The 15,448-nt window shown below is 39.3% G+C and overlaps 1 protein-coding gene across 2 annotated transcripts in view; it reads left to right on the top strand.

The window, feature by feature from the left end:
* Positions 1-15,448, top strand: part of sema4c (sema domain, immunoglobulin domain (Ig), transmembrane domain (TM) and short cytoplasmic domain, (semaphorin) 4C) — a 329,257-nt gene that overhangs the window by 230,541 nt on the left and 83,268 nt on the right. Inside the window, exon 1 of one of the 2 annotated variants that reach the window (XM_034171120.1) lies at positions 3,702-3,883. The exons of the other annotated variant lie outside the window; for it this stretch is intronic. Within the exon in view, the coding sequence (XP_034027011.1) occupies positions 3,731-3,883 (153 nt within the window). The 5' untranslated portion in view covers positions 3,702-3,730. Of the gene's footprint in view, positions 1-3,701; positions 3,884-15,448 lie in introns of those variants that run through there. 2 annotated transcript variants of the gene reach the window in all.

The raw sequence follows: 15,448 nt of genomic DNA on the forward strand, positions 1-15,448 counted from the left end.
GTCTTAGCAACGTGTTAGGCCACTACGCGCCTAGATAACAGCTTCAATACACAGCCTCTGGAACTCTACTGGAGGCATGCAACACCATTCTTCCAAAAGTTATTCCATCATTTGTTATATGATGATAGCAGTGAGAGCATTGCCTAACACATCTGCCCAAAATCATCAAAAATTACAATGGTATTTTATTGGACATTTATGTTGACATTAGGAGTGCACCAATACATAGTTTTTCAATTCAGTATTGGTCCATTATTAGCCAAAATTACATGATTGGACATCACTTAAAAAAATCTGATCCAAGTCTTCTATTGCACATCTGAGTCATGCTGTGGGCTATGTATATTTTCCTTTAAGGGAGTAGACTATTTGTTTCAGTTTGAGTTTTTTAGATAGCCAGTTCAGCAATGTATATCCACACAAATGTATTCAAGAACAGATTAATTGTTTTAAGATGGGGCAAATGGAAATGGATTAGTATCGGTATCGGTACATGCATTGGTATTGTTGGTGCTCTCTAGCAGAACAAAAAAATACCTACATATACATAATATCCAAAACAATATAATAGAAGTTGTGTAGCGCCTGAGGGAACTTGGATCGATTGGTAAGCAACAAATAAACTGAATCGAAGACATATTGCACACAAAATCAGGATTTACAGATTAATTTCAGAGAGAGTTTAATTGAATGGAGAATTAAGTGTGCACCTGGGTTGAGGCAGTTTTTAAAAATACATGCCCACCTTATTTTATTTTATATAAAGATCTAGTAGTTGTCAAAAGATGTTTTGATCTACAACCGCAATTCCAATGAAGTTGGGACGTTGTGTGAAATGTAAATAAAAACAGAATACAATGATTTGCAAATCCTCTTCAATCTATATTCATTGATACCACAAAGACAAGATATTTAATGTTCAACTGATAACTTTGTTTTTGTGCAAATATTTGCACATTTTTAAATGAATACCTCCAACACATTTCAAAAACTGAGACAGGGGCAACAAAAGACTGGGAAGTTGATGAATGCTCAAAGAACACCTTTTTGGAACATTCCATAGGTTAATTGGAAACAGGTGAGTGTCGTGATTGGGTATAAAAGGAGCATCCCCAAAAGGCTCAGCCGTTCACAAGCAAAGATGGGGCGAGATCACCACTTTGTGAACAACTGCATGAAAAAATAGTCCAACAGTTTAAGAACAATGTTTCTCAACTTCAGTTGCAAGGAATTTAGGGATTCCATCATCTACAGTCCATAATATCAGAAGATTCAGAGAATCTGGAGAACTTTTTACTCATAAGCAGCAAGGCCAAAAACCCGTGAATGCCCGTGACCTTCGACCCCTGAGGTAGCACTGCATTAAAAACCGACATCATTGTTTAAAGGATCTTATTGCGTGGACTCAAGAACACTTTAGAAAACCATTGTCAGTTAACACAGTTTGTCACTACATCTACAAGTGCAAGTTAAAACTCTACCATGCAAAGCGAAAGCCATACATCAACAACATCCAGAAACGCCGCCGCCTTCTCTGGGCCCGAGCTCATTTGAAATGGACAGACGCAAAGTGGGAAAGTGTTCTGTGGTCTGATGAGGCCACATTTCAAATTGTTTTTGGAAATCATAGACGTCGTGTCCTCTGGACAAAAGAGGAATAAGGCCATCCTGATTGTTACCAGCGCAAGGTTCCAAAGCAGGCATCTGTGATGCTATGGGGGTGTGTTAGTGCCCATGGCTTGGGCAACTTACACATCTGTGATGGCACCATCAGTGCTGAAAGGTACATCCAGGTTTTGGAGCAACACATGCTGCCATCCACTCAACGTCCCTGCTTATTTCAGTAAGACAATGCCAAGCCACATTCTGCACGTGTTACAACAGCGTGGCTTCATAGTAAAAGAGTGCAGGTACTAGACTGGCCTGTCTGCAGCCCAGACCTGTCGCCCATGAAAATGTGTGGCGCATTATGAAGCACAAAATATGACAACAGAGACCCCGGACTGTTGAACAACTGAAGTCGTACATCAAGCAAGAATGGGAAAGAATTCCACCTACAAAGCTTCAACAATTAGTGTCCTCAGTTCCTCAACATTTATTGAGTGTTGTTAGAAGGAAAGGTGATGTAACACAGTGGTAAACATACCACTGTCTCAGCTTTTTTGAAACGTGTTGCAGGCATCCATTTCAAAATGAGCAAATACTTACACAAAAACAATAAAGTTTATCAGTTTGAACATTAAATATCTTGTCTTTGTGGTGTATTCAATTGACTATAGGTTGAAGAGGATTTGCAAATCACTGTAATCTGTTTTTAATTTACATTTTACACAATGTCTCAACTTCATTGGAATTGGGGTTGTATGTTCCTGAGGTAAATACAGACTTTGGGAAGAATACCTTCAATGCTACATTGCATTCCTGCCCGCAAGAATCTACAACAGATCTCATGGCTTGGCACTCTGAATCTCTTGGAGGAAGCTATTAGGGACTGATTAATTAGATGTGAGAGGGCTTTTAGTGGCCTGTGCTTTCAACTAATTCTCTGCTGAAAACTTCACTTCTGATACTTTGATGGCTTTACCTTTAAAAGGGCGAGTTTCCCTTCTTATCACACATGGATCATGAATTATTACAACAGTCACAGTTTTTACTTGAAGTTCTAAGTTTACTGGCATAAGTAGGAACACAGCAGTGGAGGAGGAGAGGTTTCTGAGAAGGTAAAGGCGGGTTGTAGGTCACGAATGTCTGTCTACCTTTATAATTCTTGCTGTTCTCAAAGGTCAAGTCTGGAAGCATACACTGGTACTATGTGTTGCCTCACCATGCTCATCTGAGTCTCCAAAAGTAGCCACTCATCATTCCAGTGGTACCCAAGGATCCTGTGATGACCCAGTACCAAAGATGTCCTCAGGGCATTATGACTGTCCATTGTTCTACTGATTGTCTACCTATAATTTTAAACATGTACAACCAGTACTTGGACTCTCTTATATGTCAACCTAAATGGCCTCTGCTTTACAGATCCTGACATGTGGTTCCATCACCACAGTCTTCTTGCAATAAATCTGACTTCACTGTCAAAGCAGACTTTCAAACATGCATCTCCTTTACAAAGTTCCCTCACATCTGTTCAGCTATCACCTTTACAGAACAATCATTGCCACCGGGAAGTTCTGTTTGACCTCCAAGACATTTCTAATCTGCTGCCTTAGTTGTCTTTAAAACACATGAAGACCGGTTCCCTGCTTTAGATGTGCTACCTGTTCTATCTTATCTAATTATGTGGCATGACCTAAAAGAATCTCATTGTGTTTGACTTAAATTTCCTCCACAGTTAAAGTAATTACTGTCAAATAAAATCCGGAAGTCTCTACTCAAATTACATCTTATTTTTTTCAAATACCACTGTGGGGATGCACAGAGCCAATTCCTTATCAACCTATCTCAGATTTGTGTGAAAATATCTTCACACGTCTGAGAGAGAATTCAAATAGGTGAGATGTAGAAATGTGTGGATGGACAGAAAAAAGAACGACAGCATGAAGATTGAGATGGAACAGTGAGCGCGGGCTGATGGTGCGAGAAAGCTGAGACATCAACAAATTCCATCACGAAAATTAAAAGTGAAATGTTCTTGTTTATTCATTGTGTCATCTGTTAAGTTGGATGGAAACAGGAGAAATGATTTCAGTATCTTAATGATCTGACTCTGTGTCTTCATCCAGACATGTTGGACAGCATGGCGAGGTTCAGCGTTCAGGGCGTGTCCAACTACAGCATGTTGACTCTGTCTGACCATGAGAGGGTTTTGTACGTCGGGGCTCGGGAAGTACTGTTCGCTCTGGACCCGAACGATATTAGAATACAGCTACGGCCACAGGTAACACACACACACATGTTGGTGAAGCCTCACTTTTCATCTTCTGATGGGGATTCAAATCTTATAAATGTTGAATATGAACATCTAAGAATATCTAAGCCCCCAGGCCTTTTGCTGCCAAGGCCAGTACCCATTTACATCATCAGATGTAAATGGAGCGTTCCGCCCCAGGACACACATGTCCAGGAATCGAACCCAAGTCTACATAATGGCTGTACAACTCCTATCCCACTGAGCTACCTGCTCTGCTCTGAACAAGGAAGCTTTAGAACTTAATAATCCAAATCACTACCACGCACATTATCTGCAGACATGCATATTTTACATTATTTAACAGCACTTTCCAAATTAAATGATAACACGTACAGTTTAATATCACCATGCTTAATGGACAGCTCGGGCACATTTTAAACTCTACACTGCCTGCGTACTGAGTACTACCAAGATAAACATACATATTTAAATATTATATTTAATACACTAAATTGAATTATGATATAAACAGTGACATAATGGAAAAACTTAAAATTACATAAATACATCAAATACAAATCAAATCAAATACACTGACTGAGGGTGGGAAACGAAAGAAAGAAAAAGAAAGAAAGTATAATCTGTACCACACTTACTGGCTGCCAATTACTTTGCAGGCTGACCATATTTTATCCAAGACATTCAAGAACACTGAAAAAAAAAAATTCTGGCGGATTATCAGAAATCTTAATAGTACTATAATAAAGTCAACTGAGTCATTGTAGTGGTTACGTCTTTCATTGGTTCAGCTTCTCTTCTAAATGTCGATGTTAAATACAGTAGTGTTCATAATAATAGTAGTGCTATGTGACTAAAAAGATTAATCCAGGTTTTGAGTATATTTCTTATTGTTACATGGGAAACAAGGTACCAGTAGATTCAGTAGATTCTCACAAATCCAACAAGACCAAGCATTCATGATATGCACACTCTTAAGGCTATGAAATTGGGCTATTAGTAAAAAAAGTAGAAAAGGGGGTGTTCACAATAATAGTAGTGTGGCATTCAGTCAGTGAGTTCGTCAGTTTTGTGGAACAAACAGGGGTGAATCTGGTGTCCCCTATTTAAGGATGAAGCCAGCACCTGTTGAACATGCTTTTCTTTTTGAAAGCCTGAGGAAAATGGGACGTTCAAGACATTGTTCAGAAGAACAGCGTAGTTTGATTAAAAAGTTGATTGGAGAGGGGAAAACTTATACGCAGGTGCAACAAATTATAGACTGTTCATCTACAATGATCTCCAGTGCTTTAAAATGGACAAAAAACAGAGACGCATGGAAGAAAACAGAAAACAACCATCAAAATGGATAGAAGAATAACCCGAATGGCAAAGACTCACCCATTGATCAGCTCCAGGATGATCAAAGACAGTCTGGAGTTACCTGTAAGTGATGTGACAGTGAGAAGACGCCTGTGTGAAGCTAATTTATTTGCAAGAATCCCCCGCAAAGTCCCTCTGTTAAATAAAAGACGTGCAGAAGAGGTTACAATTTGCCAAAGAACACATCAACTGGCCTAAAAGAAATGGAGGAATATTTTGTGGACTGATGAGAGTAAAATTGTTCTTTTTGGGTCCAAGGGCTGCAGACAGTTTGTGAGACGACCCCCAAACTCTGAATTCAAGCCACAGTTCACAGTGAAGACAGTGAAACATGGTGGTGCAAGCATCATGATATGGGCATGTTTCTCCTACTATGGTGTTGGGCCTATATACGCATACCAGGTATCATGGATCAGTTTGGATATGTCAGAATACTTGAAGAGGTCATGTTGCCTTATGCTGAAGAGGACATGCCCTGAAACGGGTGTTTCAACAAGACAATGACCCCAAGCACACTAGTAAACCAGCAAAATCTTGGTTCCAAACCACAAAATTAATGCCTGGCAGATGTGAAGAAATCATGAAAAACTGTGGTTATACAACTAAATACTAGTTTAGTGATTCACAGGATTGCTAAAAAAGCAGTTTGAACATAATAGTTTTGAGTTTGTAGCGTCAACAGCAGATGCTACTATTATTGTGAACACCCCCTTTTCTACTTTTTTTTTTTACTAATAGCCCAATTTCATAGCCTTAGGAGTGAGCATATCATGAATGCTTGGTCTTGTTGGATTTGTGAGAATCTATTGAATCTACTGGTACCTGTTTTCCATGTAACATAAGAAATATACTTAAACCTGGATTAATCTTTTTAGTCACATAGCACTACTGTTTAGTCTGAACACTACTGTATATGTGTATAGCAATCAAGTCTTGAAGCCAGAATTGTTTTGCTTCATTAACACTGATATTTTAAAATTTCTGATTTGGGTTTTACCTTAAAAATATAGAACCATGCAGTTAGAACCAAATCAAATACCAGGCAGTTATTACCATTCATTGTAAGGCTGTGTGACATAACAATATGCATCTTTCAGACATTACAGAAATTTTAGTAGAGCTGTATTGTACTGTACAATCTATGCTAATGCTACAGTTACAAGCTAGGCTAGTGCTAGTAGGCACATTGTCTAGCCTAATTAGAGTTAGTTACTATGTCTGACATTACTTCTCTTTGCATGTTAGCCTGTCCATTAAACATTGTTGAAATTAATGTCTAAGACTACAAGGACACAACACAATATTTGCTTCCTCTGTTGATACACATTATATATAGTCTATGCCTAATGCCCAGTGGTGAGCACAGTTCAGCTAATCCAATAATCGATAATACCTTAACTAATGTTTTTGCTAGATTAGCTTTTCAGATAACTTTTAAAACCATCAGCGGACCATTATCTTCCGATAAATTTAGTTCTGATAACTTTCAGTCAGCTACTTTTTTTTTTTTTTTTTTTGCTGGTAAAGTGAGGCAAAATTTAATGGTCAAAAAAAGTTTCTATACCCTAAAATCAAACATTTTAGTCCGGTGTGTTGTTTGTGGCTGTTGCCTTGCTGATGACATCATCATTAAGTGCAAAACACTGGTCGAACGCATGGAGCATTGTGGGTAGTGTAGTTCAGGTTCAACTTTGGACATTACAGTGAGTGTTAACCGTCCACTCGACCCAGAAACAAAACAGACTATTTTAACATTATTTTATTTTATTCTTTGTGGCTGATGGCATAATTTAATCACCAAGACTCGGTGGGAGAGAGGAGATCTCCGACGTAGTTGTGGTTACAGAGGGACTTTTCTTAGACACCGGTTTGGATAATCAGGACACGTTTATGAGAATTATTTCTTCAGAATTGAATGAACCCCACTAAAACTAACAGGTAAGTATTTATATTTACTACGTGTCTTTTACTCTGCCATGAATGCATTAATGGACGTATTTCGGTTGTTTAAGCCGCGGGGTTCAAAGTGTGTGAAAAAAGCAGCAGCTTTTAGTTCGTAAATGACCGTGTATACAATACCAAGATAAACTGTGACTTCTAATGCTGTGTTTTACTGCTTTTGAAAGATGATGACAGCGTTTGGGGTTTTATTTTTTATTCAGTAATTTTTTGTGCGTTCTTTTTGGTGTTTGGTGATCCTTGAATTTACCCAGCAGCCCCTGCGGCGCTTAAAGTGAAACTGGTTTATCAGAAGCCGAAAATGTAATCTGATGTGGCCGTGTCCAAATCAATACTAAAAGTTATCGGTTATCTGTACTAAAGATTTTTGCAGTTTAGCAGTTTAGTGTCATAAAAGGATAACTTTTCAGTAATCAGATTATGGTTATCAAGATAACTTTTTGGTTAGCTGTGCCCACCACTGCTAATGCCGCAGTTAGCAGGCTAGGCTATGTTTGGCACACTGTTTAGCTCAATTGAGCTAGCTAAGTAGCTCCAAAATGATTGTCTGTTTTATAAGGTGATTAATGATGTGTTATGTACCTTTATAAATGTTGAGTTATAAGGTATACAACACAATATTTACCTTCTTTTGGGTAAAAATAGCAAATCCACACCACATTTTAGTTTAATTGCATGCAAATGTTAAATTTTTCTTCGCTCTTCAAAGATGTGCACAACCAATTTATTGCAAGCAAAAACTAGTTAGTTTGGTAATAAAATAGCAACAAAATAATATTAGTAGTATAGGTTGCACTATTTCAAATAATTTTCTGGATTGTTTTTGTTTTCTCAGTGTTGAACTGTTTAAAATGTTTAAGCTGTTTAGCCTGAACAGTTTTGGGGCTCATATAATTAAACATGTTGAAAGGGTCATACTTAGTCAAAGATAAAGTGGCTCAGTTTCAGAAAGAACTGATGAAATGGCAAAGCGCTAAGAAGGCTTTGACAGTTGGCGTCAGTGAATCACAAAGATGTTAAATTCAGTGTGGGTGTTGCACCTCTGAGTGTCCCTTCTTGTATTTTTTTAACATGAGGGTAGCCACCTCCAAAGACATTTTTCATTCAGTTATTCTAAATTGTTGTTTCTAACTGAGACAGAAGCATGAAGGAGAAACGCTCAGTGTAGGATGCAGTCACAGTTCAACAAATTTGAACATTTGACTTGGAAGAGATGCGGTCAAAGTATGGTTAAAACCTGATAATCTCCACCACCCAGCGGCGGGCGGTTGCGCAAATTATTTTTAAGTCCAAAACTGCACAGTATATATGAAAACAATTCCAACTTGTTAGACCTCTTTGGAATCAGGACACATCAAAGAAAGTGACCACATGATCCAAACAAAGTTAACTATCCACCACAAAAGCCAATAACCATAATTTGTGATGAATTTACAATTCATAATTTAGAACTTCTTGCCTTGTCCGGTATTCTGACGGTCCATATCAGTCCAAATCTGGGCATGACTGGGCTCATTTCGTCCGTAACAATCCACGAAAAAAGAATATGTAGTTGTATTTCCATAAAGTAAGATCGTTTGAAGAAAGAATCCATCAAAGTACATTTTTGTCATGTTTTTGTTAAAAAAAAATGAGAAAAAATGTGTGCTTCGCATTACTGTACACCAGCTGACGGCATGACTGAGTTACGACAGGTACACTCAATTTCCTACTGCTCTTGGTTTCAAATGGCACCATGATTGGAGTTGTCGGTGCACGGAGTCACCCGGCAGAGCCCTTTGACCAAAAACAGCGCTCCATAAGGAAAATACATAATGCCTGTTATCCAATCAGCGCACGAAAAAAATAAGTCACGTGTGGAGCATTTGGCTACGCAGGGTTGTAGAACAGGAAATAAGCTTTCCAGTTCATTATGGGACTTGTAGTCACGCATCCAGAGGTGGCTGCTATAACTGTGCATAACAGGCCAGGTGGAGGTCAGAACGCATGTGGGGTATTAGAAAGTGCATAGTCACAATGCAAAATATGAATATTGGAAAAAAAAAAAAGTGCTAGAATTGAAGTTGTAGCTACCAAACATGAAATGTGTTTTTTGTTGTTGTTGTTATTGTTTTTTTTTATGGTCTAAGAAGACATATAATGCAAAGAAAGCAATTTGGCACAAAATTGGACCAGTTGTGCCGGATGGACTATTTCTCACAAAAGTCTCACAGAAGCAAAATGCTTATGACTAGAGACCTGTTATTTCACACAGTTGTTGCCAACAACATGAACACAATTGTAGTGAGTAGGGAATGTCTGCTGTAAAGTATGTCCAAGCTAAAAGCTTTGACATATGTTTTTTTTTTTTTTCCGAGAATAAAACTAACATTTTTAGGCATGTGTGAAATGATATAGGTAACGTTGTGTAGCACTCACATGGTTCTTATACACATCTTCAGAAACTAGAGATCCAGATCTTTAAAATGAGCCATATCATAAGCATGTGGGAGGTAAAATATTGTTTTAGTGAGCAATGGCACTTGGGTATGCAAGATCATTATGCACAAGACAAAAACAGGCAGATGTTAGGATTAATCACAGTCCTGTGAGGACAACTTCACTTTCTATACGCTGTAGCCATAAAAAAAAAATCTATTTTTATGATGTCTGCACTCAGTGTTTTGCCACATTATTACCTTCTTCTGAACTTATTCTTTCAACTAAATGCCTCTAACAGTAATTTTGTGCTCAAGCCACCAAATAATGTACAATGTGCTGCTGTTTGCTCTGTGCTTCACACATAACCAGTGTGACTGTGTGGGCGTGCGCACGCACACACACACACACACACACACACACACACACACATACTCAAAGAAGCACATTCACCTGCTCAGCTTTGGCTCCGTTACTTGCACTTTATGATGCACTTATGCAGTCATGACTTTTTATTGTCCTTTTAATTTGTATACCCTTTTCCGTGAAGCACTTTGAGGCAACCTGTTTGTTAAAAGCACTCTATAAATGCTCTCGGCTCGCCACGACACATGGGTGACTCGATGTGGCTTTGCTCAGCTCTCGCTCAATAATTGATCCATATTGCAATCAATACAATTACAGCAGGCCAGTGAAGGCGCAATGAGCAGCCCGCAGCGCTTTGAGGATTGTTATCTGATTTTCCGTCATGATGAGCAGTTATTAGACGCGCATGTGTGGACTCAGGCTGGTGGACTGAGTGTTATGAGTTTCACAGTAATGATCGAACCACCTGTTGTCGGCCCCCAGTGTGTGCGAGGGAGAGGAACATAGAAATACGACAGCATGAGGACGTGTAGTCTTGCAGAGTTCCATTTGCTGCTCTGTTTGCTTCCTGGTTTCTTTCCTCACAGTGTTTCTGCCGCCTTTTTAGAAGGTTTGCTGTTGTTTGGAGACGATCCATCTTTTCCATTTAAGTGCTTTTCCTGTATTATTTATTCTTGTTTTGCCCCATGATAACTGTAAATTGGTTTGTGGCTGTTTTTGTTTTTGTTTGTTCATCCAAAGTGATGCTCAGTTTTAGCAAAACTTTCAGCAGGAATGAATCTCGGCTCTGTTTTATCTTGTTCCAGGATTTTATATATATATATATATATATATAAAATCCTATATATATATATATAATCCAAATCCCACCTAACACTTTGGTGGTGCAACAAGTCTTCTCTGTGACCGTGTCAGCCTCGCTGTCCCATCAAATAACAGGCATTACGTGTCAACATTGTAGGCACGGCCTCAATTTTTATGAGATGAATATTGTAGGAGATTTGGTAAATACTACCTACAAGGTACCAGTTGGCAGTGGAGGAAACTACGCAAAGCCCACACATGAGTACTACTGCATCCGGGGTAACCAATGGAAACAGACAGAATAAAGTCCATGGAACTACAGACAGGCAACCATGGAAATAGAGACCTGGAATGGACGTCACGTGACTAGCGGCGTGCCGCGTGGTGGCCGTTACTAAGGGTGGAGAGGCCGACTTGAGCCAGTTAAGGCACCTGTTAAACAGAAGCTAAATGAGGGGAAAAAAGGCAGCCAGTGCTTCACCATCAACTGCACCAACTACTTAAACAAATTCTCAAATACTAAAATGAACTGTACAAGAGCCTTAATGTAATTATGTAAAACAAATGTCTATTTTAAAGTCGTTATGTCGCAATTTAATATCGATATACTGAGACTACAACTCAACGCCATAAGTTCTTTTCATTAAGCTGCGTTCACATGCATACAAATACGGAAACAAAAATGTATATATATATATATATATATATATATATATATATATATATATATATATATATATATATATATATATATATATATATATACAGGGGTCTGAAATTTTTATCTTAGGTGCACATCCACTGTGAGAGATATTATCTAAAAAAAATAAATCTGGAAATCACAATGTATGATTTTTTTTTAACCATGTTTAGAGGATGAGAACAACCCCAAGAAAACCATCCCAACCATGAAGCATGGGGGTGGAAACATCATACTCTGGGGGTGCTCTTCTGCCAAGGGGACAGGACGACTGCACCGTATTGAAGGGAGGATGGATGGGGTCATGTATTGCGAGATTTTGGCAAACAACCTCCTTCCCTAAGTAAAGCCCAGGTTACACATAGACGGTTTTGTCAGCGGGTAGTACGTACACCGAAGTTCGCGGTAGTTCCGGCTGTTTTCGCGGTGGAAAGGGGCGGAGCATTTCGCCGGCATTTTGAGCGCCGTACTAGCCACGAATACACGGATAAAACGCCGCTAAATCCGCTGAATGAAGCGGAGTTTTGACGCCGTAGCATCCGGCACACTTCAGGCAACGGGGGTTAATACCCAGTTCTGTCCTTTACAATCGCAGGTTAAGACGTGTGTGAGAACGGCGGTGTTCTGCTGCCGCCCATAATGCCCTGTCTACCGCTGGATTTATCCAGGCAAATCCTGCGTTCCTCCAGGAACTTTTGCATATAGGCACCGCCCCCAGAGTATAATAGGCTGAAGCAGCTGTCACTGCAGGGGGAGGGAGATCATCTCTCAGCCTTTTCTTTTCTCTCCTTTTTCCCCTCCTCAACGTCTTGCTCCGTCTCCACCACAGGGCTACCCTCTTCTTCTGAACCAGACCTCTTGGTAAGTCCTTGCTGCTGCCAATTTTATTTTAGGAGGCATACTGGAGCTTCTCTGCAAAAATATCTGGAGCTGGCCGCGAGTGAGAGGCCTGCATGCAGCGCGCTAGCGTTTTTATATTGACCGTCGCCTATCGGCCATTTGGAACACCGTTAACCGGGAGGTGGCATTTAGAACAGCGTACTGTCCGCTAGCGCCGCCGTTTTGTCTGCCTCTGTCGCCTGTTAAAACACCTTTGAGGATGCCGATGTGGGCTCTATCGCCGTTTTACACGCCGTTGGTTAGGGATACAACGCCGGTTGCCAATTACGGCGGTGTAAACTGCAGCACTACAGGAAGGGGCGGGATGACACGGCGATTAAAAAGTATCAAACGCCGTTGTTCGCGTTGTCTCCGTCATCAGGCCACTTCTCCGGCAGCGCTTCCGGAATTATTCGACATGTTGAATAATTTTTCCGACGATTCCCGGTGAAGCCGGGACCAAACCACGCCCCCGTGTGCCGGCGTGAAAAACTACAGGGAACATTTGACCTCTGTAATTGCAAACAAAGGCTACTGTACCAAACATTAGCATTGATTTTCACAGGTGTTCAAATACTTATTTGCAGCAGTAACATACAAATAAATTATTTAGAAAATCATACATTGTGATTTACGGATTTTTTTTCTCTCACAGTGGACATGCACCTAAGATGAAAATTTCAGACCCCTCCATTATTTGTAAGTGGGAGAACTTGCAAAATCGCAGGGTGTTCAAATACTTATTTTCCTCACTGTATATATACACTTGCAGTTGTTGTTTAATATGATATGTACATGGTGGTCACCAGTGATGCCGGTAACGCGTTACTTAGTAACGCGTTACTCTAATCTGACCACTTTTTTTAGTAACGAGTAATCTAACGCGTTAATCTTTCCAAATCAGTAATCAGATTAAAGTTACTTCTTCATGTCACTGTGCGTTACTATTATTTTTCATTGTGGGTCGATAGCAGCATTAAACTTGGTCCATGGGCAGGAGGTCGGGGTTCGACTGAACTGCCCACTTTCAGTGAGCTGTGAGCTTTTCATCCGCGGTTTTTTGCAGCTGCTCGACTCGTCGTCACCTCTTAAAGCACGGTGATCAGCACACCTGCACTGAGCTTTACAAAGACATTTTTATACTTTTTTTCCTCCTTTATTTAGAGCTGAGCTGAGCCGCTCCGTATCTGCACGTTAAAACAGCTGATCCTCCGCGACGCGTCAACAACTAACACTATTTTCCACTCAAATGCACCTAAACTCTCTTTCTGAGGACCACATGATGTGAAAACACAATAAAACTTTCTTACCTGTAAATCTGGTCACGTTTTCTGCATAAATAAATGTTATCCATTCTTTGTGCTCAAACGCCAAAGTAGGGGCGAATCCAGATGGAATGGGGGCGTGGGGGAGGGATGTGCCCCCCCACAACACCCCTAGATTAAAGGTCCAGTTTTGAAGCCTTTTTTTACTACAACTACTAATACTACTTAAAATAATATTAATTTCGACAAGTAAAATATTTAGAGAGAATTTAAATGTTAGAAAAATGCTAGAATGAATTTAATAGTTACATTTATAAACAATGTAGGTTCGAAATTGCAAGTTTTACTGTTACAGTGCTGTCAACAGTTAAATATGAGGTCAAGAAAGAGGTCTTTATTTTACTTTTTATAAAACAAGTATTTATTTTCATTGAAGTCAAGAAAGGGTGACTATAAAGTAAGTTTTGGCAAAACAGGTATCATTGTCATGTTGAGGTGGCAGAGGGTTGTTGTCGGCAGCTGGGGAAAGTAACTAAAAAAATAACTAGTAATCTAACTTAGTTACTTTTACAATTGAGTAATCAGTAAAGTAACTAAGTTACTTTTTCAAGGAGTAATCAGTAATCAGTAATTGGATTACTTTTTCAAAGTAACTGTGGCAACACTGGTGGTCACAGGCGGCATTTAAATTTTAACAGTGTGGTTGGGGGGTGGGGGGGTGGAGGAGGAACTTTTTACCCTGACTGAGGGTCAAAAGTTATAAATTCTGAATGGCTTTACATCTACTTGTAATAAAATGTTAGTAAAAATCAGATATATGTTGTTGTCATTGAAAGACTAGCAGTAATATTACAGTGGAAAAAGCAGCAAGGTAAATGAGCACAATGGCAAGGCATACTTTATTATATTTTAATACATAAGGATTGTTTATCCAGGCATGTATGGGTTCATTAGAGCTTTTAATCACCTTGAATACAACTTACAAGGCTTCATTTATAAAAGCCCATCGAGAATTATGATGACAGGAAAAAAACATCACACTAAATGAACAGAAAGGCATATTTTTCGCCAAATTTCCACACTTTACATAAAACATTTTTTTTCTACCCAGGCATATATGGGTTCATTAGAAAGATCAATTAAAGGGCTTTAAAACAAGCCTACTTTTATTAAAATCTGTTAACAAATAGCGACAATAGAGAGAGAAAAGCAGCACAATTTGTCATAATTTCCCCAAATTTCTGCATTTTACATAAACGTTTTTTTTCACCCACACATGCATAGGTTCATTGGAAAGAGATTTCAAAGGGCTTTAAAACAAGCCTACATTTATTAAAATCCGTTAAGAAATAGCGACGCTAGTGCAAAAAAAGCGGTCAGTTTATTATTGATGATCTGCACATCTCCACCCTTAGTAATGGCGCCTTCCTGTCCTGAGCGACGCTAATAGATTGAGACGCGCACATCCATTCCAGGTTTATATTTCCATGCAGGCAAATTCTTAGCTTAGCAGCCTGGAATCGTTGCACTACCAATGACAGTGACAACAGTATAAGACCAGAATGAGCCAATTATTTGCAGAGAACCTCAAAAGGCAACCATAGATATTTGTGCCTTGAGTCAGGTTAGACATCCAGGCTCTGGCACCATCAAAGAAAAAGATTACACTATCTTCCAGAATCGTGGCACAGATAAAACTGCAGGTGTTAGCTTTGCCATTTCCAATATATTTAATAATATCAATCCAAAACCCATATATGATAGACTAATGACAACTCAGATTCCACTCAAGGATAACACTCATTAGTGTTTATGCACCTA

This window comes from Thalassophryne amazonica, chromosome 5, assembly GCF_902500255.1.
Source record: "Thalassophryne amazonica chromosome 5, fThaAma1.1, whole genome shotgun sequence".
NCBI lineage: Eukaryota > Metazoa > Chordata > Actinopteri > Batrachoidiformes > Batrachoididae > Thalassophryne > Thalassophryne amazonica.